The 21,540-nt window shown below is 45.3% G+C and overlaps 1 protein-coding gene across 1 annotated transcript; it reads left to right on the forward strand.

Moving 5' to 3' along the window:
• Positions 1-609: 609 nt before the first annotated feature.
• FUNDC2 (FUN14 domain containing 2) lies at positions 610-15,671 on the forward strand. The gene is made up of 5 exons (XM_036740569.1): positions 610-752; positions 3,819-3,969; positions 6,034-6,109; positions 11,259-11,390; positions 15,170-15,671. Exons 1-5 carry the CDS (start codon positions 626-628, stop codon positions 15,245-15,247), a joined length of 564 nt encoding a protein of 187 aa, XP_036596464.1. The 5' UTR covers positions 610-625; the 3' UTR covers positions 15,248-15,671.
• The last annotated feature ends 5,869 nt before the right edge of the window (positions 15,672-21,540 follow it).

A 21,540-nucleotide genomic window follows, 5' to 3' on the forward strand; every position in this document is an offset into this window, starting at 1 on the left:
AGAGGCCGATGGCTGCAGAGGTTGGGGACAGAGAGCTGCCTGTGGTGGTAATCAGAAGCCGGAGTCGGGGCTGGCCGCCCCGGGGGTGGGGGAGAGGGCCCGGGTGACTGCCGGGAGGAGGTGGTCAGAGGATCCACCTGGGAGGGGGCGGCAAGGTCAGGGGGGCTGCTGGGCGAGGGCTCTTCCCAAGCCCGCGGCCCCTGCCGCTTCATTCACAGGACCCACAGGCTGCAGGAGGTTGGGGACAGAGGGCTCACCTGTGTGGGGGGGGGGCCGGGAGAGTTGGAGGGACTTGGGGGGGGGGACGCGGGAGGGTCAGCGGGCTGCTGGGGGAGGGGGGGCTCTTCCCAGGTCCGCGGCCCCCGCCGTTGCAAAGATTGGCGACAGAGCACCTTCCTGGGGAGGGACAGAGGGGCTGCTGGGGGGCGGGGCGGCAGGATGGGGGTGGCAGCGGGGGCGGGGCGCGGGAAGGTCAGGGGGCTGCCACCCTCGGCCACCTCACTCGCAGAGGTCGCTAGGACGACGGCCGCGGCCGAACGTCACCAGGCCTCTGTGACGTAGGCCGCTTCGGGCCGGTTTCCCGGCCCCAGCCCCCTCCCCGCCCTCTTTCCCAGCCGCAGTGGGAATGGCAACATCTGTACCACGTGCCAGCAACCTAGCGTCGGGCTCTCGGCGCTCCACCTCCCACCGCTTGGAACCCCAACGCTCCTCCTCGCGAGATGAACTCGACGACATGGCCGCCTCGGACCAAGGTGGGCCCGGGGGCCACCGGGGGGCCGTGGCCGAATGGGGAGGCGGAGGAGGGCGGGGAGGGCGGGCAAGCCGCCCGCACGCGTGGGAACCTTCGGGGGTCGAAGTCCGAGCCCGGGTGGGAGGAGAGGGGGAGGGGAGGGAAGGGGAAGGAGGAGGGGAAGGGAGCCGAGCGAGGCGCCGCAGTGCACGCTGGGGCGGGAGGCCCGTCCGCGCGCACGCCCTCCCCCGGCCCCTCCCACCAGGTCTCTCTCCCTTGGCGCCCCCCTCTTTCACCTTGGCTGCCTTTGGCTCCTCCTCTTTAGAGACGTATGAAGCAGTCTGGCCTGTCGGTGGGAAAACTGAGGGGCGGCGGCGTGGTCAGGAGGGAGGTGGGTGCCCTGGCCCGCCTGCCCAGCGGGGCCGTCAGGAGGCCTTTTTCGACCAAACAACCAGGGCCAGGAAGCCCTTCGTTTTTCAGAGGGAGGGGAAGGCACTTGACTCCCATGGCCACCCAGCCCTACCGGCCTGCCTTGTGCCGAGTGCGTTCTTGTCCTGTGCTTGCCCATTGGGCAGGTCATGTACTCGATCTCATCATCTCGAGATGATCTCTAAGGCCCCGTCTCTTTCTAAAGCCTAGAACTGGATCCTTATTTGACTCCTGAATACCGACAGTTCTTCCTTTTCCCAAGTATTCCTAAAGCGGCAGACGGCATGGTAGAGTACTGTTCTTGGAATCAGGAGAGACTTGGATTCTAATCCTGCCAATGGACATTCAGGGCTGTGTGGCCATGGGTAACTCGATTCTCTGCACCTGCTCCTTCATCTCCAAAGTTAAAATTAGAATATCCTTGACACCTGCCTCACAGGGCCACAGTGACAATAAACACTGTGAACAGTAAAGCAGGAATATGAGATTTTCTTGCTTTGGAAACTCCTTCAACCCACACAGATCATACCTGACATAGTGTTAGTTTCCTGTGTGTCCAAGAAACCAAGTGACCTGCCCAGGTCACACAGCTAGTAAGGGTCAAAGCCAGAACTGGCTCTTCCTTAGTCCAGCATCAGCTGATTCATTCTACCCATGATATCTTTCTGTAAAAGCACCACATTATTACCATCTCATTTTCAACTTAGAGACAATACTCCCATGGGGGGGGGCAGCAAAAGCTTAAATCTGTAACTAGGGAATTTATTCAAATTCCTCTTAAACCAGTTTTCAGCCTGTGCCATCTATTGGAATGATACGTTCCATAATTTTTAGGATATAGTGAATGATTGAATGAAATTACTTTGTTTCACTGCTCAGAAAACTCAGTTTAACATTTTTTTTTTGTAGAGTACGTTCTTGACTTTGGTCATAGCCCTGAAACAAATTCAATTTTTAGAAATAGTATTTTGGGGAGCAGCTAGGCTGCAGTGGATAGAGTGTCTGGCCTGGAGTCAAGAAGACCTGAGTTCAAATCTGGCCTCAGACACTTAGTAGCTGTGTGACCCTGGGCAAGTCACTTCATCCTGTTTGCCTCAGTTTCCTTGTCTGTAAAATGAGCTGGAGAAGCAAATAGCAAACCACTTCAGTATCTCGGCCAAGAAAACCCCAAATGGGGTCATGGGGAGTCAGACATACTGAAAACCGATTCATCAACAACAAAAGCATTCAAGGCCATCCACGATTTGACCCTAACCTGCATCTCCCATTGCTTGCCTTCATATACCAAATGCTCCAGCCAAACTGGGAACCACCCAATCTCAGATATAGCCTCTGTGCTTATAATTAGATTTGTTTTTCCTGCTGGAATTTCCCTCTTCCCCTGAAGCTCTCACTCACCTGGCACAAGCCTTCCCAACTTAGATACCATCTCTCCCATGGAGCCTTCCCTATTCCCCAAAGTATTTCCCCTTCCCCTACTCATCTCCTTGCCTAGAACAGGGCATTGTATCTTCTTGTATTTTCATGTTATATTTTATACCACAGCTATTTCTGTGTTGCGTCCCTCAGTTTCACAAACTAGATATCATCCTCAATTCCTTGCTATTTCTCATCCCTCCCCTCCCCATGTCCAATCTGGTAACAAGGCCTGTCATCTCTAACTTTGTAACATCTCTCCAAATTTCCCTTTCTCTTGCTGGACACTGCGACTCCCCTGGTTCAAGCCTGTATCACCTCAGACCTGGCCTATTGATACAGGTTGGTCCTGCCACCACAGTGATTTTCCTAAAGCTCAGGTCTGATCATTTCACCGCCCCTACTCAACAGACTCCTGTGGCTCCCTTTCACCTCCAGGATCATACACAAATGCTCTGTTTGGCGTTCAAAGTCCTTCATAACCCAACCCCTTCCTACCTTTCCGGAATCCACTGACGTCCTGGCTATTCCACCAACAAGCCCTCCATCTCTCTGCTCCTGGTATTCTCTCTGGCTGGCCTCCATGCCTGGAATGTTCTGTCTCTTCCACTAAGTATCAACCTCCCTGACTTCCTTTAAGTGTCAACTAAAACCCCACCTTCTACAGGACGTCTTCTCAACCCCTCTTATTCAGTGCCTTCTTTCTCTTAATTGTTTCCATTTTTCCATAACTTCTTTGTACATGTTTGTTTGCTTATTGTCTCCCCTGTTAGATTGTGAGCTCTTGGAGCTGTCTTTTGCCTCTTTTTTGTATCCCCAGTGCTCAGCACAGTCACTCCTGGCACACAGTAGCTGCTTAATCACTGCTGGTTGACTTGAAGAACAGTATACTTACCAGTCAGACAACTCAGTCTCCTGTTTGGGTCATGAGATGTAGAGTAAATCATCAGAGCTCTGCTCCTCAGTTTCCTCATCTGTAAATTCTAGCTAATATTTGTACTAACTACCTCTTGGTGTTGTCAGGAAGAAAGCTTTTTGTAAATAGTAGAGTCATATAAATATGAGACATGATTATACTGCTCCTCCTAATCCCAAAGCTCCTTGATATTGGGGTTTTCATCTTTGCATTCTTTGTGTTAACTAGCATTTAGTAAGTTCTCTATAAATATTTTGTGTTTTGATCTTAATTTAGTTTGTTCTGTTACCCCTCAAAATTTCACTTATTCACTCTCCATGTTTCTAGCAAAATTTAATGGGAATTTTGACACCCTTGACCTTGCTGAATTTGCTAAGAAGCAGCCATGGTGGCGGAAGCTGTTTGGGCAGGACTCCGGACCCTCCGCTGAGAAGTACAGTGTGGCCACCCAGCTCCTTATAGGCGGGGTCACTGGCTGGTGAGTGACAGCATTGGAGGTGGGTGGGGGCTCCGAATGAACTGTCCGCCTCACCTAGTGAGGCCCCTAGTGGTTTCAAGGCCTGGGCTGGGCCACATACTGTTGGATGGCTCACTTCAGGTACCATTTCCTCTTTAAAGCCTTCTCCTTTATCCCCCCACCTAGAAGCAAGTCTCCTCTGCCTTTCAGGTCTAGTCTAACTTCTGTCATGAGGATCAGGTGAAGGAACTGGATGTATTTGGTCTGTGAGGGGGACATGCTGCCTGGATCTGAGAAGGGACCTCAAAGGCCATCTAGTCACGGAAGGTAGAATCATGGAGGTTCCATTGCTAGAAGGGTCCTTAGCAAACATCCAGACCAAATATCTCCCTTTTTAGGTTTCATGAAAGAAGTGGGGACCTCACCCAATCCAGTGCCCCCCCAACCCCACTAGCTACCGTCCCCACTAGCTCTCCTCCCTTTGGTGGCTAAATTTGAATCAGTGCCTCTTCTTCCTTCTTAACCCTCTGCAGTCTCGCATCTGACCTCATTCCCCTGAAGCTACCCTCTCCAAAGATCTTGGTAATCTCTTCATTGCCGAATCCTGTGGCCTTTTCTCAGTTGTCAGCCTCCTTGGCCTTTGCAACCTTGGACACTGTCAATCACCCTCTCCTCCTGGATAGTCTCTCCCCTCTAGGTTTTCATGTCACTGCTTTCTCCTGGTTCTCCTCCTACCTGTCTGATCTCAACTTCTCCAAGTCACCTCTGCTAACCATGGGTGTCTATCCTGGTTTTGGTTTTTTTTTTGTGAGGCAGTTAGGGTTAAGTGACTCACCCAGGGTCACACAGCTAGTAAGTGTCAAGTGTCTGAAGGCAGATTTGAACTCAGGTCCTCCTGACTCCAGGGCTGGCTCTCTATTCACTGAGCCACCTAGCTGCCCCAGTGGGTGTCTATTCTGGCCTCGGCCCTCTTCTCCTCTCCCTCTAGAGTATCTAGAGTGTCTCCCTCCTGATCAGCTCCTTTGGGTTCATTGATCATCTCTACGCAGATGATGTGAAGATGTGTTATCCAGGTGGGCAGTCAGACAGCAAGTCCTTCCTGTGTCTGTGCTAGGCACTAAGGCACTGTGCTAAGTATTGGGGATACAGACAGTCCCTGCCCCCAAAGGGAGGCCCTCCAGTGGGAGAAGAGAATACATGAAAGGGAGCTGAAAAATTGGACCATGTGGTCTCTAAGACCTCTGATGTTCCATGGTCTGGGTGGGAAATCTTTTAGATGAGAAATCATTAAGAAAAGTTAAAAGCGCCGTTTAAAGTATACTGTCACACACATTATTGAGTCATTGTTCTAGGCAACTCCCAGCTTCAGCATGGGCTGTGTTCCAGATGTGATCATTTATGTGTCACTTGTTTGGGAAAATGGGTTTCATATTCCAAAGAAACACTCTTTTCAGTGCTGGGTTGTTAGGTTTCCAAGCCAGGCCCACAGGCCTTCCTGTAAATGAGCCCCAATGGTAGGAGCAGCTTGTGGGGGAAGATGGGGGGGCTGGAGCATAGCCACTGCCAAGACTGGCCCTCAGGGTATGGACAGAAGGTCAGAAGACAGGTGTTTGACCCTGGACTCCTCTTGTGCCAATGCTTACTCAGTTGTGGATAGAAAGTTCCAAAACACTGAGTACGTGTGTTTCTGTGAAATGTTTTGGAAATGTAGTAACTCTGCTGAAGACCCTCAAGCAAAGCAGTTTTCAAAACCTGAAACCGTATAAAAGTAGCATTTAAAAAACATTTACTTCTGGAGAAAACATAGTTTAGGTTGAGGCCTGTTCACAGCTACAAACAGCCTATAAACCTTCTCTTCCACCTTGGGATCTCTTCTCCTGATTGCTTCTCTAGGACTGCATTCATTCCACAGTGTCTCCTACACATTCCACACTATACTACACAGAGGAGCGGCCACATCTCCTGTTTTGGGAGGGGAAAGGGGGTTTCAGACTTCGGGACCTTGACTTCAAAGCTACTTAGTTTTTCAGATGTTAATGTGGCTTCCACTCAATCAATTTGTCATCACTTTGTTTTACTTTGTAGGTGCACAGGTTTCATCTTCCAGAAAGTTGGAAAATTGGCAGCAACAGCAGTGGGTGGTGGATTTTTCCTATTACAGGTCTGTATGGTGAACATGAAATGAGCTTAGGTTTAATGGGATCCTAGCTCTAGATCTGGAAGGGAGCTTAGAGGCCAGCCCTAAACAACTGAGGAAACCAAGGCCCAGAGAGGGTTAAGCAACTTGCCCAGGATCACAGAGGTAGGAAGTGGCAGAGATGGGATGGAAATCTGGAAAATGAGAGAGAGAGAGGTGGATTGACAACATTATAATGTGATAGAGGGATTTCAGAAGCCATGAACATGGAGGTGGTACGTTGTGGGCAGTGGCAAAGTCAAGGGGATGACCCTCTCTGTGGGGGGCTGAGGTAGGGTGCAGGAGCAGCTCATGGAAAGTGAATAGATTGTGGAATTGGGAGGTTAGAGTGTTTGAGAGAGTATCAGTATGTATGTATGTTGAGTCCTCTAGTATGAGATCAGGAGTTGGGGAGGAGAGAGACTGAGCAAGGCACTGAATTCATTGAGAAAAAGAAGGTGTGTGTGTCCTGAAGATGTATAGACAACACCTCTCAGAATCTTGATTGGGTGATAAATATGGATTGAATGAACCTCAAAGGAAAAGAGGTTACTGAAATGATGGGGGTAGAAAGCCTGTAGTAGGTAGCAATGGGAAACGGAGTATTCCAACTCCCTCACTGAATATGAGTAAAAGGGATGAGAAAAGAAGCTGCATCATTAGGAGGGAGCCAGGTCTCAGTGGAGCAAGATGGAGGGAGCAAGAAAGGAAAAGGTTTACGATGAAATCCAGTTTGTTACGAATGGAGCAGGCATTCCAGAGGGCACCATAAAAGGAGTGGGTAGATCTGGAGTGGGAGGTTGAGGGAGATGGGAATAAGGGAGCGAGTAGTAGGGGCTGAAGAGTGGAGTTTGAACAGTGGCAATGAGGAATTCAGAGTCACTAGGATAGGGTGGCTATGATGTCAGTCATTAGTATAAGTATGTATTAAGTAAGTATTAGTAATTAGTAATATATAAGTAAGTATTAGACATAAGTATGTCAGTCATTAAGGAATGAGTTCAGGTAGGTTATCATTGTCTTCAGGGGTTTGTCCTTGGGTGGACTTGTCCCAGGGTGTGAGGCAGCTGTGGATGGCTGGAAAGGTGGGAGGGGGGAGGGGGCAGTAGGTGTGGAGAGTGCTCCAAGGCAGGCCTGACACAGTTGTAAGTGGCTGTACCTAAAGGGTACCTGGGCTGTACTGGCAGCACTTCCTCTAATTTGACATTGACCCATTAATGACTATTATTTGGGCCTAGCTCTTCTAAAGCCTCCTTTAGAACAGTGCTTCTTAAACTGTGGGTCCCAACCCCATACAGCAACAGTAAAAGGTGTCCAGACACATAAGGAATCCGAAGTATTTCTGGCAGTACTTGCCGGGGTTGCAGCTTGCAACTTCATGCAGCCTTGGTTCTGAGCACAAAGCTCGAGTACTTTGCACTGCACATGCCCTCAGGCCATGCAACACCGAGGACCACTGCCAAAACTCTTAGAGGGGTTTCAGGTGGAAAAATATTTAAGAAGCCCTTCATTATAACATTTACCATCTAGCCCATATCTCTATATCTCATCTGTGGTGATGGCAAGAGAGACTCAGATGCTTTGCTGAAATCTAGGCGTACTGTGTAGCAGTCCAGTCTACGCCTGGAGTAATCCTGGTAAAAAGAACCAGTGATTACCACTTCCCTTAAATGCTTACAAACCGTCTCTTTAATGAGATGTTCTGCAATTTTTCCAGGAATTCAAGACAAGCTTACTGACCTATCATTTGTGATATCTGCCCTCTTCCCTTTTTGAAAATTGAGATATTTGCCCTTCCTTGGTCTTGTAGTATTTCCTGCTCTCCACAGGTGAGCATTTGGGTGAAACTCACTGGAGGGGAAGAGAAGAAGCATTGTTGTTATGCAAGTCTGCCTCAGCTTATCAGGAGGAGTCATTGAGCTGAAGACTTTGGGCAGCAGAGACATCACAATCTGCCATGGAGGCCTGGTGTATCGGGGCTGCCCTAGTGCTGGAGCTTGCTCATTCTCTGCCAAAAGCAGAGTTTTTAACTGATCAATTTTGCCTTTGCTTTAATAATTTCATTCTTCAAAAGATGGAGGGAGAAACAAAGTGAACCTGCTATTCTCAAATAGATTTCTATCCAACAAAGTGAGATATGTTGCTAAAATAGAAAGGATGGAAAATTTGGGGGCAAGTGACCGTTCCATCTTAGAATTGATGCTAGAAAAGGGAAAGGCAAGCCAGGCATAGTTTGACATGCACCTTAAATCTTGAAAGATCAGTCAGTAACCATTTATTAAGCACCTGCTATGTGTCTGGTCCTGTAGTAAGCACTGGGAATACAAAGAAAAGCAAGACCCAGCCCTTGCCCTCAAGGAGTGGACAGTCTAACGGGGAAGACAACATGAAAACACCTATGTACAAACAAGCTCTGGATGGTAAATTGGAGCTAATCAACTGTGGGAAGGCACTAGCATTAAGAGGGGCCAGGAAGGGCTTCCTCTTAAAGATGGGATGCAGAGATGAGGAGGAGAACATTCCAGGCATGGGGGGCAGCAGAGAATATCTAGAGTCAAGAGATGGAGAGATGGAGGGTGTTATTCAAGAGGCCAGTGTCACTGGATCAAGGAGGAGAGTGTGTGTGTGTGTGTGTATGTGTATGTATACAGAGGGGGGATGTAGAGTGGAAGAAGATTGGTAAGGTTTGGGGGCTGGGCTTAGTTATGAAAGGCTTTGAATGCTAAACAGAGCATTCTGTGTTTACTCCTGGAGGCAATAGGGAGCCACTGGAGTTTATTGAGGGGGTAGGACATGGCTGAACCCAGAGTTTTTGAAAAATCATTTTAGAGGCTGAGTGAAGGCCAGACTGGGACAGATTTTAAAGGATTCAGTGATAGGATCCCATAGCCTAAGTAAATTTTGAAATGTATTCTTTTTTGGTTTTATACCACTTTCATCTCTAAATAGATCCCTCTCTCCTCCCTTACTTACCTAGTGAACCATCCCCTTGTAACAAAGAATCCCAAAGTAAGAAGGAAAACTAGCTCAGCTGAACTTAGCTATTTAGCCCAACTTGCTGCCCCACGAACTGAGGCTGACAGTTTATGCAGGATTCTCTCAGCTCTTAGTGCCTTCCCGTGGAAGGGGAACCTACTCTCTGGACTTGCCATGTCGTACCTATTTCCGTTCATGTTGTCTCTCCCAATAGGATGTGAATGCTTTGAGGGCAGGGGCTAGATTCTCGCTTCCTTTGTATCCCCAGCTCTGTATGGTGCCTAGCACACAGTAAAGGCTTAATAAATGCTGGGCTGCTTGATTGATTTTTCTTTACACAGTCCCCTACCCCTGCAAGGAAGAGAAGGAGGTGAATTTTCTCTTGGGGAAGTTGTCCAGAGAGAATAATCTGGATCCAGAGAGAACTCACCAGACCAGTGAAGATTTTGAAAAGACATCTCTAGGAGATGGAAGCAAGGGCTTCCAATAGATGATGAAAAAAAGTAGCAACATCCTGTAAGAATGGTGTCAAGAACACTCCACTTGGGTGTGCAGAGAAAGGCAGTGCTGGGCATGTTGAGCTTAGAGATGAGAATATTCCAAGGAAACATGAGAGCTGGGTCTCAGAATTTGATGTAGAAAAAGGATTAAGTTTGTTTGGCTTCACTCCAAAGGACAGAAAATGGAGAGAAGCCACTAAAAGGCAAATTTGGGGTTTAAAGTCAGGACAAATGGCCTTAGCAAAGCTATCCCAAAGTGGAACAAGAGGAAGCTGTGGGAGAGGGGACTCCCATCTTTGAGATTTTGTTTTCTAAAAAAAGGTAAATAAATAAAAACAAAAAACAGTCATAAGGAGCTTACAGAGATGTGACAAAAGATGAGATGCCACAAGGTAATAAATGGTTTGTGACCAACAGAGTGATAATATAGATAGTGTAGCAGTTCCAGGGAGGGAGCTGTCACTGTCCACCTTGGTGGTCAGCTGATGGCTTCACAAAGAAGGGGAGATTTGGGAAGGTAGAGAGGAAACAAAACGCCATAGTCTTGAATAGACATGGTGAGTTTGAGAATGAAAAAGTGATATTTTGGGCTGAAGTATTGGGTACATTTAGGCTGGAAAGTTAGATGGACAGTGAAAGCTGGTGAACTGCAAGTGTACAATAAGGTATGTTGTATGACATGGTCAGTGCATGCTTATTATGTCATTTCATTCTCCAGCTCATTTTACAGATGGGAAAACTGAGGTAAACAGGATTAAGTGACTTGCCCAAGGTCATACAGCAAGTGTCTGAGGCCGTATTTGAACTCAGATCCTCATGACTTTATCCACTGTGCCACCTAGCTGCCCCATTACTTTCATAATAATTCCTTTAGATAAAGAACCACTTATCAAATGTAGATTGCTTTAGGGTGGCTGCTTTTTCCTAAAGATAAATGCTTTAGTTTAAATTTAGGAGCAGAGATTATAAAACTTGAATGACTTCAGCAAATACCTAAAAAGGTTTTCTGACCAGTTACTAGGGAGGAAGAAGGAAGAGATGAGATAAATGGATAGTTGAGAGGGAGAGGAGAGTGGGGAAGGAATAGAGGGAGAGAGACATAGGGAGCTCAGTAGGTTTGAGGGTGTTAGGTGGCCACACTCTGTTCACCTGAGCTATGGCCTTTCAAAGATTTGATTCCCAAATTCCAGTTCAGTGTTGGTAAGCTTGAACCAAAGCTATCTCCTCTGCCTGTCTATTCCTAGTCCTATTCCCACTCAGTGGGCCTGAACCCAAGCCTTCTCCATTCTGCCTCATACAAATGGCCAAGACAAGCCAGTAAATCTGAGCTGGAAGCCACACCAAGCATTGAGGGACAACTGTGAAAGAGAGAGGAAATAACACAATTTTGCAGAAGTACCACATGTGTCAGAGATGGGTAAGTTTGCCCCGGAGAATCTATGTGAAAGGAGGAGGTTTTTGAATAGTAAGGAATGAGAGCAGAAAGGAGATAGAGAGACAGTCTATGGAGACACAAACGTTCATTTGGGTTTATATCGGCTGTCGGACACTGAAGCCTCGAATGAATGCTGGAAAATCAGAAAGTTCTATTTAGGTGACCTCATCTATTTAAGAAATTCTTCTCTTTCCTGTCTTTCTTTTAATCTTCCAAAATACAGATTGCAAACCACACTGGTTACATCAAGGTAGATTGGCAGCGAGTTGAGAAAGATATGAAGAAAGCCAAGGAGCAGCTGAAAATCCGAAGGAGCAACCAGCTTCCTACAGAGGTGAAGAGCAAAGCTGAGGAGGTAATGAAATTGCTTTGTGAACCCCCTTCCCCACCCCTCCCCAGCGCAGAAAAAGAGGTCTCATGGAGGCAGCTCAAGGCCAAAATGCTGCCGGGCAGAGAGCTCTTAGTCAAACTCACTTTGAACAGTATTCACTTACTGAACAGTCTCTTCCCCATTTAATTGATCTGATCAGTGAGCTGCTTACACGTCTGGATCTCATCCATACATAACTTTTTCCTGGTCAAAACAATTTCTCCAAATTATAGACATCCTGTGGCTCCATGGCTTTTGAGCTCCAATTAGCAGGTCAGTTGGCATAACCTAATATTTGTCTTTTGCAAAACTTAAACAGTAATTGGTGCAAAGGAAGCCTCTTTTTCGTGCTGGTTTTGAAAAGAAAGAATTGACTTTTCTATCCTATGTTAAGCATTTTAGAAGTGCAGGCTGGTACTAGGGAGCACTGCCCTTCTAAGCATCTGTCTCCCACTCATACCTGGGTGAATTCTCTCCATTCTGTGGCAGCTCTGCCCAGTCTGGAGGATGGTCACACCCACCAGCATTTTCTTAAGTGCTTTCTTTAAAGGCTTACTGAGCACTTTGCTCCTGTCTCTAAAGGGACCATATAATCGACCCCCTCATTTTGCTGAGGTCTGGGGAGGGCAAGGGACTTGACCATGTTGACATAGCTAGTAAATGGCAGAAGCAGGATTTGAACCCAGGTCATGTGACTACAGAGCCAATGCTCTTCCCACCATTCTACTCAGCAGTTGCCTATACATTTGTATGGGGCTTAGATTTTTTTTTCTATAACTGGTATATTTTACCTTTAGAAAAGTCTAGTTTTGATGCTTCATCACGGCATGGAAACTCTAGGCCCTGGAGAGCTCTACCAGAGGAACCCAAGTCCATGTATCTGTTCTCTGAGGACCAGCCTGGCTAAATTGGGAAAAAGGCTGCTACCATGTTGGCCACAAGCAATTATATTTTCACCTACCCCAACTGTCATAGACCCTCCACTAAGCCAAAAAAGAAGTATGATTTGCATTGGTGGAGAGAGTGCTTGTGCCAGTGAAATCATGGCTCCTTGAAATATTGAAGTGTGCCCACACAAAGATCACATATGTTGTTGATTTTCCTTATGTTTCTTATAAGCATTTTGCAAAGGAAATCATACTGGGAGGTAGCATAGCGGAGCAGAAAGATTTACTGGGCATGGGCTCCATTCCTGGTCTGACACTGACTATCTCTGTGACCCAAGTCAGTCCTTAGCCTTTGTGAACCTGTTTCCTCACCTGTAAAAAGAGGAATTCAGGCTAGGTGATTTCCCTTTCGGCTATCACATTCTTTGATTCATTCATTCAGCAAATAAATACACATAGACTGAGAATTCTTCCTGTCCTGCCCCAATGTGCCTGCTGAACTCCAATCTCACATCTCCAATTGCCTTTCAAACATCTCGAGTGGGATGGCCAGTAGACATCTATTTTAAACTTAGTATGTCCAAAATGGAACTCATTATCTTTCTCCTTGAACCCTTGCCCCTTCCTTGTTACTGTAGAGGGCAGCACCATCTTTTCAGTCTCCCAGGCTCACAAGCCAGGAGTCATCCTAGACTCATGGTCTCTCACCCTGCCGTGTCCAATGTGGTGCTAAGGCCTGTTGATTTCACCTTTGCAACAATATGCGCCTTTCTCCCCTTTGACATGGCCCCCACCCTGGTGTGGATGCTCATCACCTCACACCTGGATCAGTGCAGTACTCCCCTTCACTCACTCTGAGGCCCAAACAGGCCTCTCTACTCTTTACCTATGCTGTCCCTATGCCTGGAATCCCAATGGCCTCCCTGCTCACTTCTGCTTCTTAGAATCCCCTTCTTGTTTCAAGGATCAGCTCAAGCCTTTCCTTCTCCCTCCAGCTCCCAGAATTACCTTGGATTCATTGTGTGTATATATATATATACATTGTATATATATATACTTATAAATGAGTGAATGGATGAACACATGAAAAAGAATTTCTTAAGTTCTCACACTAGGCTAAGTGCTGGAGATATGAATATAAAAAGTAATATACCCCCTGCCCTTAAGGAGCATGGAGGAAAGGGTGCTCAGGGAGGGGTATTTTGGTTCAGAAACTTAGAGAAATGGTGAGTGGAGTCAGAGGATTCAGTTTTGTTACATATTGTCTCCTCAGTAGAGTATAAAGTCCTTGATGACGGCAATTGTGTCCTTTTGGTCTTTGTAGCCCAGCACCTAGCACAGTGCCCTGGCACATAGTAGGTACTTAATAAATGCTTGTTGATACATTGGTTCATCATGCACATGGCTGTCCTAGCCGATGCTCTCAAAAAAATACAGAGAAGCCCTGTGGGGGAAATGCTAGGTTCTCATATTAGGTCATGCTCTAAAGTAATTATCTAATTCTTGTATGGTGAAGCATGAGTACATTGGTAAGTTTGATATTATTGATGATCACAGGAGCAGGAAAAATGACTGTAAACCTTATAGGCAGATTGAACCAATGTGGTATGTTCAGCCCCCAATTTAATTGTCAATGGAAGATTTTGGAAAAGTGGACGAATAATCGGCCACTGTCCCATCAATTTGGGTTCATTGTGCTTTCAACCTCAGCCTCATATGGACTATGAGGAAGCAAGAGGAAAAACCCAGGAACCCTATTGTAAGTATATAAATTCCCTGGATAAAATGTGCCAAGGAACACCAGGAGAAACAGTTAATGAGCATGGCTTTTATTGCTGCTTGGGACTAAATGATTTTTCCTATGAACACCTCTCTTAAATTACAGTTAAGTCAGTACGAATGATTAGATGTTTAATTTGCATATGACTTTGTAGGTATAAGGTTAACATATAAACCAAGGTGAGGCATTATTGGTCAGCATCAGGGAGCTGGTGCTCATAGGGTCAGGTGGTATTCATAGGGTCAGGAAGAGACCTTAAAAGAAGGTCATCTAGAATAGCCCCCTCATTTTATACATGAGGCCCAGAGAAGTTCAGCAAGTGGCAGAGCCAGGATTCAAATATGGTTCTTCTGATGCCAAACCAGTGCTTTTTACGCCCTGTATCCCTCTAGAAATGGCAAGAAACACCTAATGAGAAGCACCTGAAATGCACTGAACTCCCAAGAAAAGAAGCCAAGCGATCAGCCCCAGATGGTCATTGGTGGCCAAACCCTCTGCTCCATCACTTGCCCTCCTTGAACTTCACCCTCTTCTTCTGGGAAATAAGAGAGTTGGACTAGATTGACCTTCCACTCTAATCCTATAGATGATTGTTAGTTAGCTTCATGTTTTAGAGAGGCTTTGACTTTGTATTCTCAAGGTCACAAGGAACATATAGATTATGGAGGATAGAATGCTCCTTACTTTCCCTTTGCCCCTTTCTCTCCAAACCTGTCTTATGTCTGAGATAGAGGAAAGAAAATTCCATTCCTTTACCTTGTTTTTTTCATTTACCTTATGAAGATAAATAATTTTGTACCAAAGTTGGATTACCCCAGAAATATTACTATGAAGTAGTAATTTATTTATTTATTTAATATATTTTTTTGGAGGGAGGAAGGCAGGGCAATTGGGGTTAAGTGACTTGCCGAAGGTCACACAGCTAGTAAGTGTGTCAAGTGTCCCAGGCCACATTTGAACTCAGGTCCTCCTAACTCCAGGGCTGGTGCTCTACTCACTGCGCCACCTAGCTGCCCCCATAATTTATTTTCATGAAAGTAATGGGCCACGTTCTGTCCTTAGCAAGGGAACTGATGATTCTTTCTTTCTGTGACCAGGTCGTCTCATTTGTGAAGAAGAACGTTCTTGTGACTGGAGGCTTTTTTGGAGGCTTTCTTCTTGGCATGGCATCCTAAGGAGGAAGACTTTTATGACTGCACTTTATGTTTGCTACCCATGTCCTTCCTTAGGCTCTACTGGGCCAATCTTCTCATAATTAGCACTGCACTATGGGAGCCGCATAACCCCATGTGGCCATAATCCAAGCTCTAGGTGATTGAAGAAAGTAGATGACCTCACCTCATTTGTCTCCTCACTGGCCTTGTAGCTCTTTTGAGGGCCTGCTTTGTAACTAGTTAGCTGTTTCCTAGGCGGTAAGATCAAGTTTCCTTTCCCTCCCTGTAAGACAGCTAACCAGGGAGAGATGCATTCTCAAACTCTATAGTTGGCATCAAACCTGCCAGGGACTCCTCCTGCTGGTCCCTATATGCTATCAATGTGTTCTGCCTTGTGGAGATGAATACACTTGCCCATTGATCACTAAAAGCTCTGACAGCTTGTGTTTTTTGTTCCTTCTTCAGTTGGTCTCAGTATGAAAGTCACTATTTGCTTCACAGGTTTGGGGGACAATTGCCTTCCACTTCTAGGCAACAACTTATTGCACCTGAGTCATCCTTTACATTTTGAATGTGGACGGCAGCTAACTGAATTGAAAACTCAAGACCTATCACTTAGAAATCCTTAGGTAATAAACAATTTTGGGGCAGCTAGGTGGTTCGGTGGATGGAGTGTCAGGCCTAGAGTCAGGAAGACTCATCTTCCTGAGTTCAAATCTGACCTCAGACACTAGGTATGTGACCCTGGGCAAGTCACTTAACACTATCTGCCTCAGTTTCCTCATCTGTAAAATGAGTTGGAGAAGGAAATGGCAAGCCCCAGTATCTTTGCCAAGAAAACCCCAAATGGGGTCATGGAGAGTGGGATGCGAGTAATTGACCAAAATAAATAAATAATTTGCATTATTTGGTCATGTCATATGCTTGACCAAACTCTTGATATTTTCCTTAACCAAAACAAAAAAAAAACCAGTTTCAATGAATAAACACTTCAAAACCAGGTCTTGAAAAGACTTTGTTGTTGGGCTTGGGCTAATCCCAGCAGATAAAGGAAGTTTAGAGCTTCTGAGAAGGGATGGGAGGAACAGCTAGCTCATGCTCTTCTGCAAATGAGACTCCCGTCTTATGTGAGCATATGGCAGCAATTTACTACAAATGAAGTAGGTCCCTCCACCTCTCACCCTCTTGCTTGATGCTGTGGGGATTTAGCATTCACCAAGTTACCAGGAAGTAATTTTACTGGAGATCAGTTTGACAGGTGCTGAAGTGACCCCTGGTGGCATTCAGACACATTGCAAGGCCACATGTGCACTGTTTGCATTTGAAAATTGAAACCGCTTGTGCATGCATTAGACTTTTTTGATGCTGCACTTGCATGTTCTGTAGTAACTGTAACTGTGCCAGCAGTGGCATGAATATATGATGAAGTAACGGACACAAAAAGACAAAGACGTGGGGCTAGGCGAGTCGTATAGTCAGGCTATAGACTGATTTTAATGGAGTTACTGACAGTATTTTATACAGGTTAATTGCTGAGTCATCCAGACTTCAAAGAAGAGTACAATAAAGCATTGGTTAAGTTTTTTATCTCCTTGTTCCTGGGAGTGAGACACTATTTTTCCTCAAGGCTAACCAAATTGAAACATTTATGTTCTCTCGCATATAGATAACCAGACTGAAACGTTTCTGTCATCTCCCATATAGATAACCAGACTGAAACATTTCTGTCATCTCCCATGTGGGTAATCAGCTACGAAGGTGGGTTTTCTTTGCCAAGTCTTCTTATCCTAAAACTGGCCTTGCCGTGCATAGGCCCATTCTCAATTGACCCTGCCTTGAAGAGGTCTAAGAGGCCTAAATAGGATATAGCTGGCTCCCCACATGTAACTGGTTATGCTATGATAGCTGCATTTATAGGTGGAACATTAGAAGCATTTGACAAACTACTGATTCAAATATCAGATGTTCCTTAAATCATGTTGCTACAAACCACTCACTCTGCTAGACACTGATTTTTCTATGAGGTTTTGTGCTTTTGCAAAGGAATGAATATTAATCACAATTAAGTGATCACAAAAATTCTATACTAGCCATCAGTCAGTCTCTGGTATAATTGTGGAGATAGTAAAAGGAGCGCTGGGTACCCTCAAAGACTTGACTTTAAATCTGTGTCTTTAATTTTGTTCAAAGCATTCAGGAAAGAGGAAACTAACCATAGCACTCAGTGGTGTGTGGGAGCCAACTTGAATCAGCTTGCAAAAGATTGTTAAATCTTCACTGTGAGCCATCCCTTATACCAATGAGAAAGAAGCCCAAAAGGCACTTTAGCAAAAGTGACCCCCAAATTCCATGCCCCCAACTCTCCTCTCCCCCACCTTTCAGAAAGGTTGTGCTGGAGCCAGTTTGAACCAACTCCTGAGAGTCGCTTGTTAAAATTTCAGTGTGAGCATTTCTGTGTCCTTCAGAAATCTACAAACTCTACAAATCAAGCCTTTATTTATTGTTTTGTTGGTTTCTAGACTTAAGATTAAGTGGTGGAGAAAATGTTAATAATGCAGATTATACTTAAAAGGGTGGTAGTAAAAAGAGCTGGTGGTTAAGCATTTGCCAGCACACACCCCATGGTACCTTTTATTTGAATTCTTCTCTATCTCTAAATATCAGTGATGCAAGTATGGAAGAACATGGTAAGTCTCTTATCACTAAAAGGTTATAAAGTAGTTGAAGGTACTGAGCTTTATAGATATGATACAATCAGATTCAGAACTGGTTGGATGGCTGGATTTTCAGCGTCAACACAGCAAGAGGTTTCCCGTGGAGTGCCCCAGGAATCTGTGCTTGGCCCCTCTGAACTCTGTCATTTTCCCCTTCAAATCCATCTGTCTTACAAACAAGCGCCCCACCATCCCTCTATCAACTGGGTTCAAAACCTTCTCGTCATCCTTGACTCTTCCCTTTTCCCTATTGGTTCATTTTCTGACACCTCACTCAGTGTCTCTTCTCAATTCCCTTCTCTCTCCTCACAAGGTCACCATTCTGTTTCAGGCCCTGTCTTTTCCAATCACCTCCTAAAGGTCTTCCCCGACTCCAGCTGCCAAAGTGGTCTTACTGAAGCCCAGGCCTGAGTGTGCCAATGATTTGCTCAGAAAACTCCGATTGTTTCTTATTGCCTCTAGAGTCATACAAGCTCCTCTGGTGGGCATTGAAAACTTTTCATGATTTGACTCCATTCTACCTTTTCAAGCTTGTCCCATGTTACTCCCATCACAGACTCTGCATTCTTATCAAATAGGCTGACTTCCTGTCATTGCACGAGGTGATATGTTTCCTGGGTGCCCTCCACTATCTCCTCCTCCTCGCCCTCCATACTATGAATGCTCTCCTCACTTCTGCCTCTCAGATTCATTCCCTACTTCCCTTCAAAGCTTAGCTCAAGTGCTACCTCCTACATGAGGGCTTTCTTGATTCTCCCGAAGTTGATAGCACATTTTTTTTTACCTCTATACATACATGTTGCTTCCTCCCATAGAACATAAGCTCCTGAAGGGTATGGATAGCCCCAGAGGCTAAATCATTGTTGATTCTCCTAGGTCACACTAAGGGGGGTGGGGAGGGCAAGACCTAGAACTCAGGTTTGATAAACCATTGTCACTGGTACCTCCCAAGGTCTGGCCCCTATGAGTCTCCACTGTTCTTTGCCATAGCAGTAGCAGTGGCAAAGACACAAGAAAGAACCTGAAGGAATAAGGACAGGCATGAGGAGGCTGAACTAAATTCATTTGCCGTTCATGTGATGGCTTACTTAGAAAACCAAAGAGGTTCAAAGGAAAAAAGGAGCTGAACCAGTATCAAGTGAGTCAAGTAGCAAATAAATAATAGAAATCATTAGCATTTCTGTATTTTACTCAAAAAAAATCCAGGGAAAAAGAGGAATTTCACTCTAGAAACTAGAAAATCCGGAGACTATCTGGGTATCAGCCTATAAGACACATAAGGACTTAGGTAAATACAATAAAACACACTTTACAGAAATAAAGGAAACCATGAAACAGTTGATCAACAAACATTTATTAAGCACTTACTATGGATGAGGCACTGTACTAAGCACTGGGGTTCCAAAGAAAGACAAAAACAGGGTCCCTGCCCTCAAGAAGCTCACAGTCTAATGGGGGAGACAACATACAAGATAGATACAAGGTAAATTGGAGGTCATCTCTGAGGGAAGGCACAAGCAGTGGGGGGCTGGGGGGACAATTGTAGAGACATTCATTGTTCATGGTTGGAACTGTCTGATAGAATACAAATGATATTACCTAAATCATTTCACAGATTTAGTGTTATATCAAACTACCCACAGGTGTAAACTGAGTTATAGAACTGCAGTCCATCTCTAACATTCCTTTCTTTATCCTTGTTGACATCGTCTTTATCCTTGTTGACTTTCCTGTTACCTTCTCAATTTCTGTAAGAACTTTAATATTTGGCATGTGGTCTTGCTCTCCAGTCCATTTGTAGCCAGCAACCTCGGGAACTTTAATATTTATGTCAATGGTCCCTGAAACAAACCACATTCTCCATTCTTTAATCTTTTTAACTCCAGTGAACTCCACAATCAGGGATGTGCTGGTAAATGTTTAACAATCAGCTCTCTGAAAAAAAGAAAGTATGTACAACACACTTGTTAAATCTGCTGTACTAACATTTTTCTCCATCACTCAATCAACAAAACAATCATTCCAGCCCTGATTTGTAGCATTTGCTGATTTCCAAGGTGGAAATGTTCACACTGACAAGTAAGCAGTTCCAGTTGGCTCCAGCCCACATGCATAAGACCTCATCATCTCTTAGAATTACATTTATCTCTAAGATTTGGAACTTTGCCTGAACTTTACCTGGAAGGAGTTAGGAGCTATCGGAATCTTCTCAGAAGGATATGTACTGAGATGTAATGCTGGAGAATGATGAGAATTGTTTCCCTTGGAGCACTTCCAGTTTCCATTCCAAATGTGATCTCCTAGCTGCAAAGAAGAGAAGCACCATGGATGGCAGAAGGAGAAGTCCTGACAAGCACTTTCCTAGATTTCCTTGGCGAGAAAACAAGATGTGAAACCAAGGAGTTCACTTGAAAATGGAGTATTTCTTGAGAAAAGCATTCAAAGAGAGACTAACTAAGAATGGCCCCTGGAATTCCACTTTGGATGAAACTTGGGCTCATGATTACAGGCATATTATGCTGACTGTACTCCACTTGGATCATCCCACCTGAGAATGGCATGCCTCTCCCTAGAGCCACCTTAGCCTTTGATCTTGCTTGGTTCGAGGCTTTCTGGACATCTCCATCCATGCCATGGGTGGTGTGCCTCACCCTATCAGCCCCCTTTTATGTGTTGTTTTCCACAATTCGACTGTGAGCTCCTTGAGGGCAGAGACTATCTTTATTGCTTTTATTTGTACCCCCCCAGCACATAGTAGGCACTTCATCAATGCTTTATCATCTCTGTTTCTCTGAATACAGCCTTTTATTTTTTCAACTCTTTTACTGTTTTCACTCTTATCCTATTTCTCACCCTTTATCATGGCTCCTGGTCCTTGGCTGGGCCACCTCTAGTGTATGAAGGAGGTGGGTAGGTGGGCAAATTTTTTGGGAAGGCCTCTGTCTCCATAAACAATTTGATTTAAAATACATTACAAAATTCATGGGTCCATCTGAAGGATACTGATTCAGTGATAGAGAGTTAGAATAATTAGCTCACAACATTCACCTCTGATTAAGAAGTATTGTGATTTAAAACCCGGAACTGTGCCAAAATGACTGTCCACATGTGGCTCTCTCTTGTGCTCCACAAGACCATTTCACTCTCCATGCAGCTGCTCAATTGATAATCCTAAAATACAGGCTTGACCAGGACATTACTTTCCTCAAGAAGCTTCTATGACTCTCTGCTGCCTTTAGGACCAATGATCACGTCCTCTGTTTGGCATTCAAAGCCCTTCCCATCTGGGTTCCCATTTAGCTTTCCAGGCTGATTACATAAGATTTCACGCACTGAACACTGAACACCCCAGCTAGGTCAAGGCAGCTAGGTGGCACCACAGTGGATAGAGTGCCGGGCCTGAAGTCAAGAATCATCTGAGTTCAAACATAGCCTCAGACACTCACTAGCTGTGTGACCCTGGGCAAGTCACTTAATCATGTTTACCTCAGTTTCTTCATCTGTAAAATGGGAAACCATTCCTGTTTCCTTGCCAAGAAAACCCCAAATAGGCTCACTAAGAGTTGGACGTGACTGAAAATGACTGAAAAACAACAAAAC

Source organism: Trichosurus vulpecula (genome assembly GCF_011100635.1).
Source record: "Trichosurus vulpecula isolate mTriVul1 chromosome X unlocalized genomic scaffold, mTriVul1.pri SUPER_X_unloc_2, whole genome shotgun sequence".
NCBI lineage: Eukaryota > Metazoa > Chordata > Mammalia > Diprotodontia > Phalangeridae > Trichosurus > Trichosurus vulpecula.

Excerpts from the sequence above, each read along its gene's own strand:
- FUNDC2 (XM_036740569.1), top strand. The coding sequence starts at position 626 with ATGGCAACATCTGTACCACGTGCCAGCAACCTAGCGTCGGGCTCTCGG. Across the intron at positions 753-3,818 it reads CATGGCCGCCTCGGACCAAG|CAAAATTTAATGGGAATTTT; the intron begins GTGGGCCCGGGG and ends CCATGTTTCTAG. Across the intron at positions 11,391-15,169 it reads TGAAGAGCAAAGCTGAGGAG|GTCGTCTCATTTGTGAAGAA; the intron begins GTAATGAAATTG and ends TTCTGTGACCAG.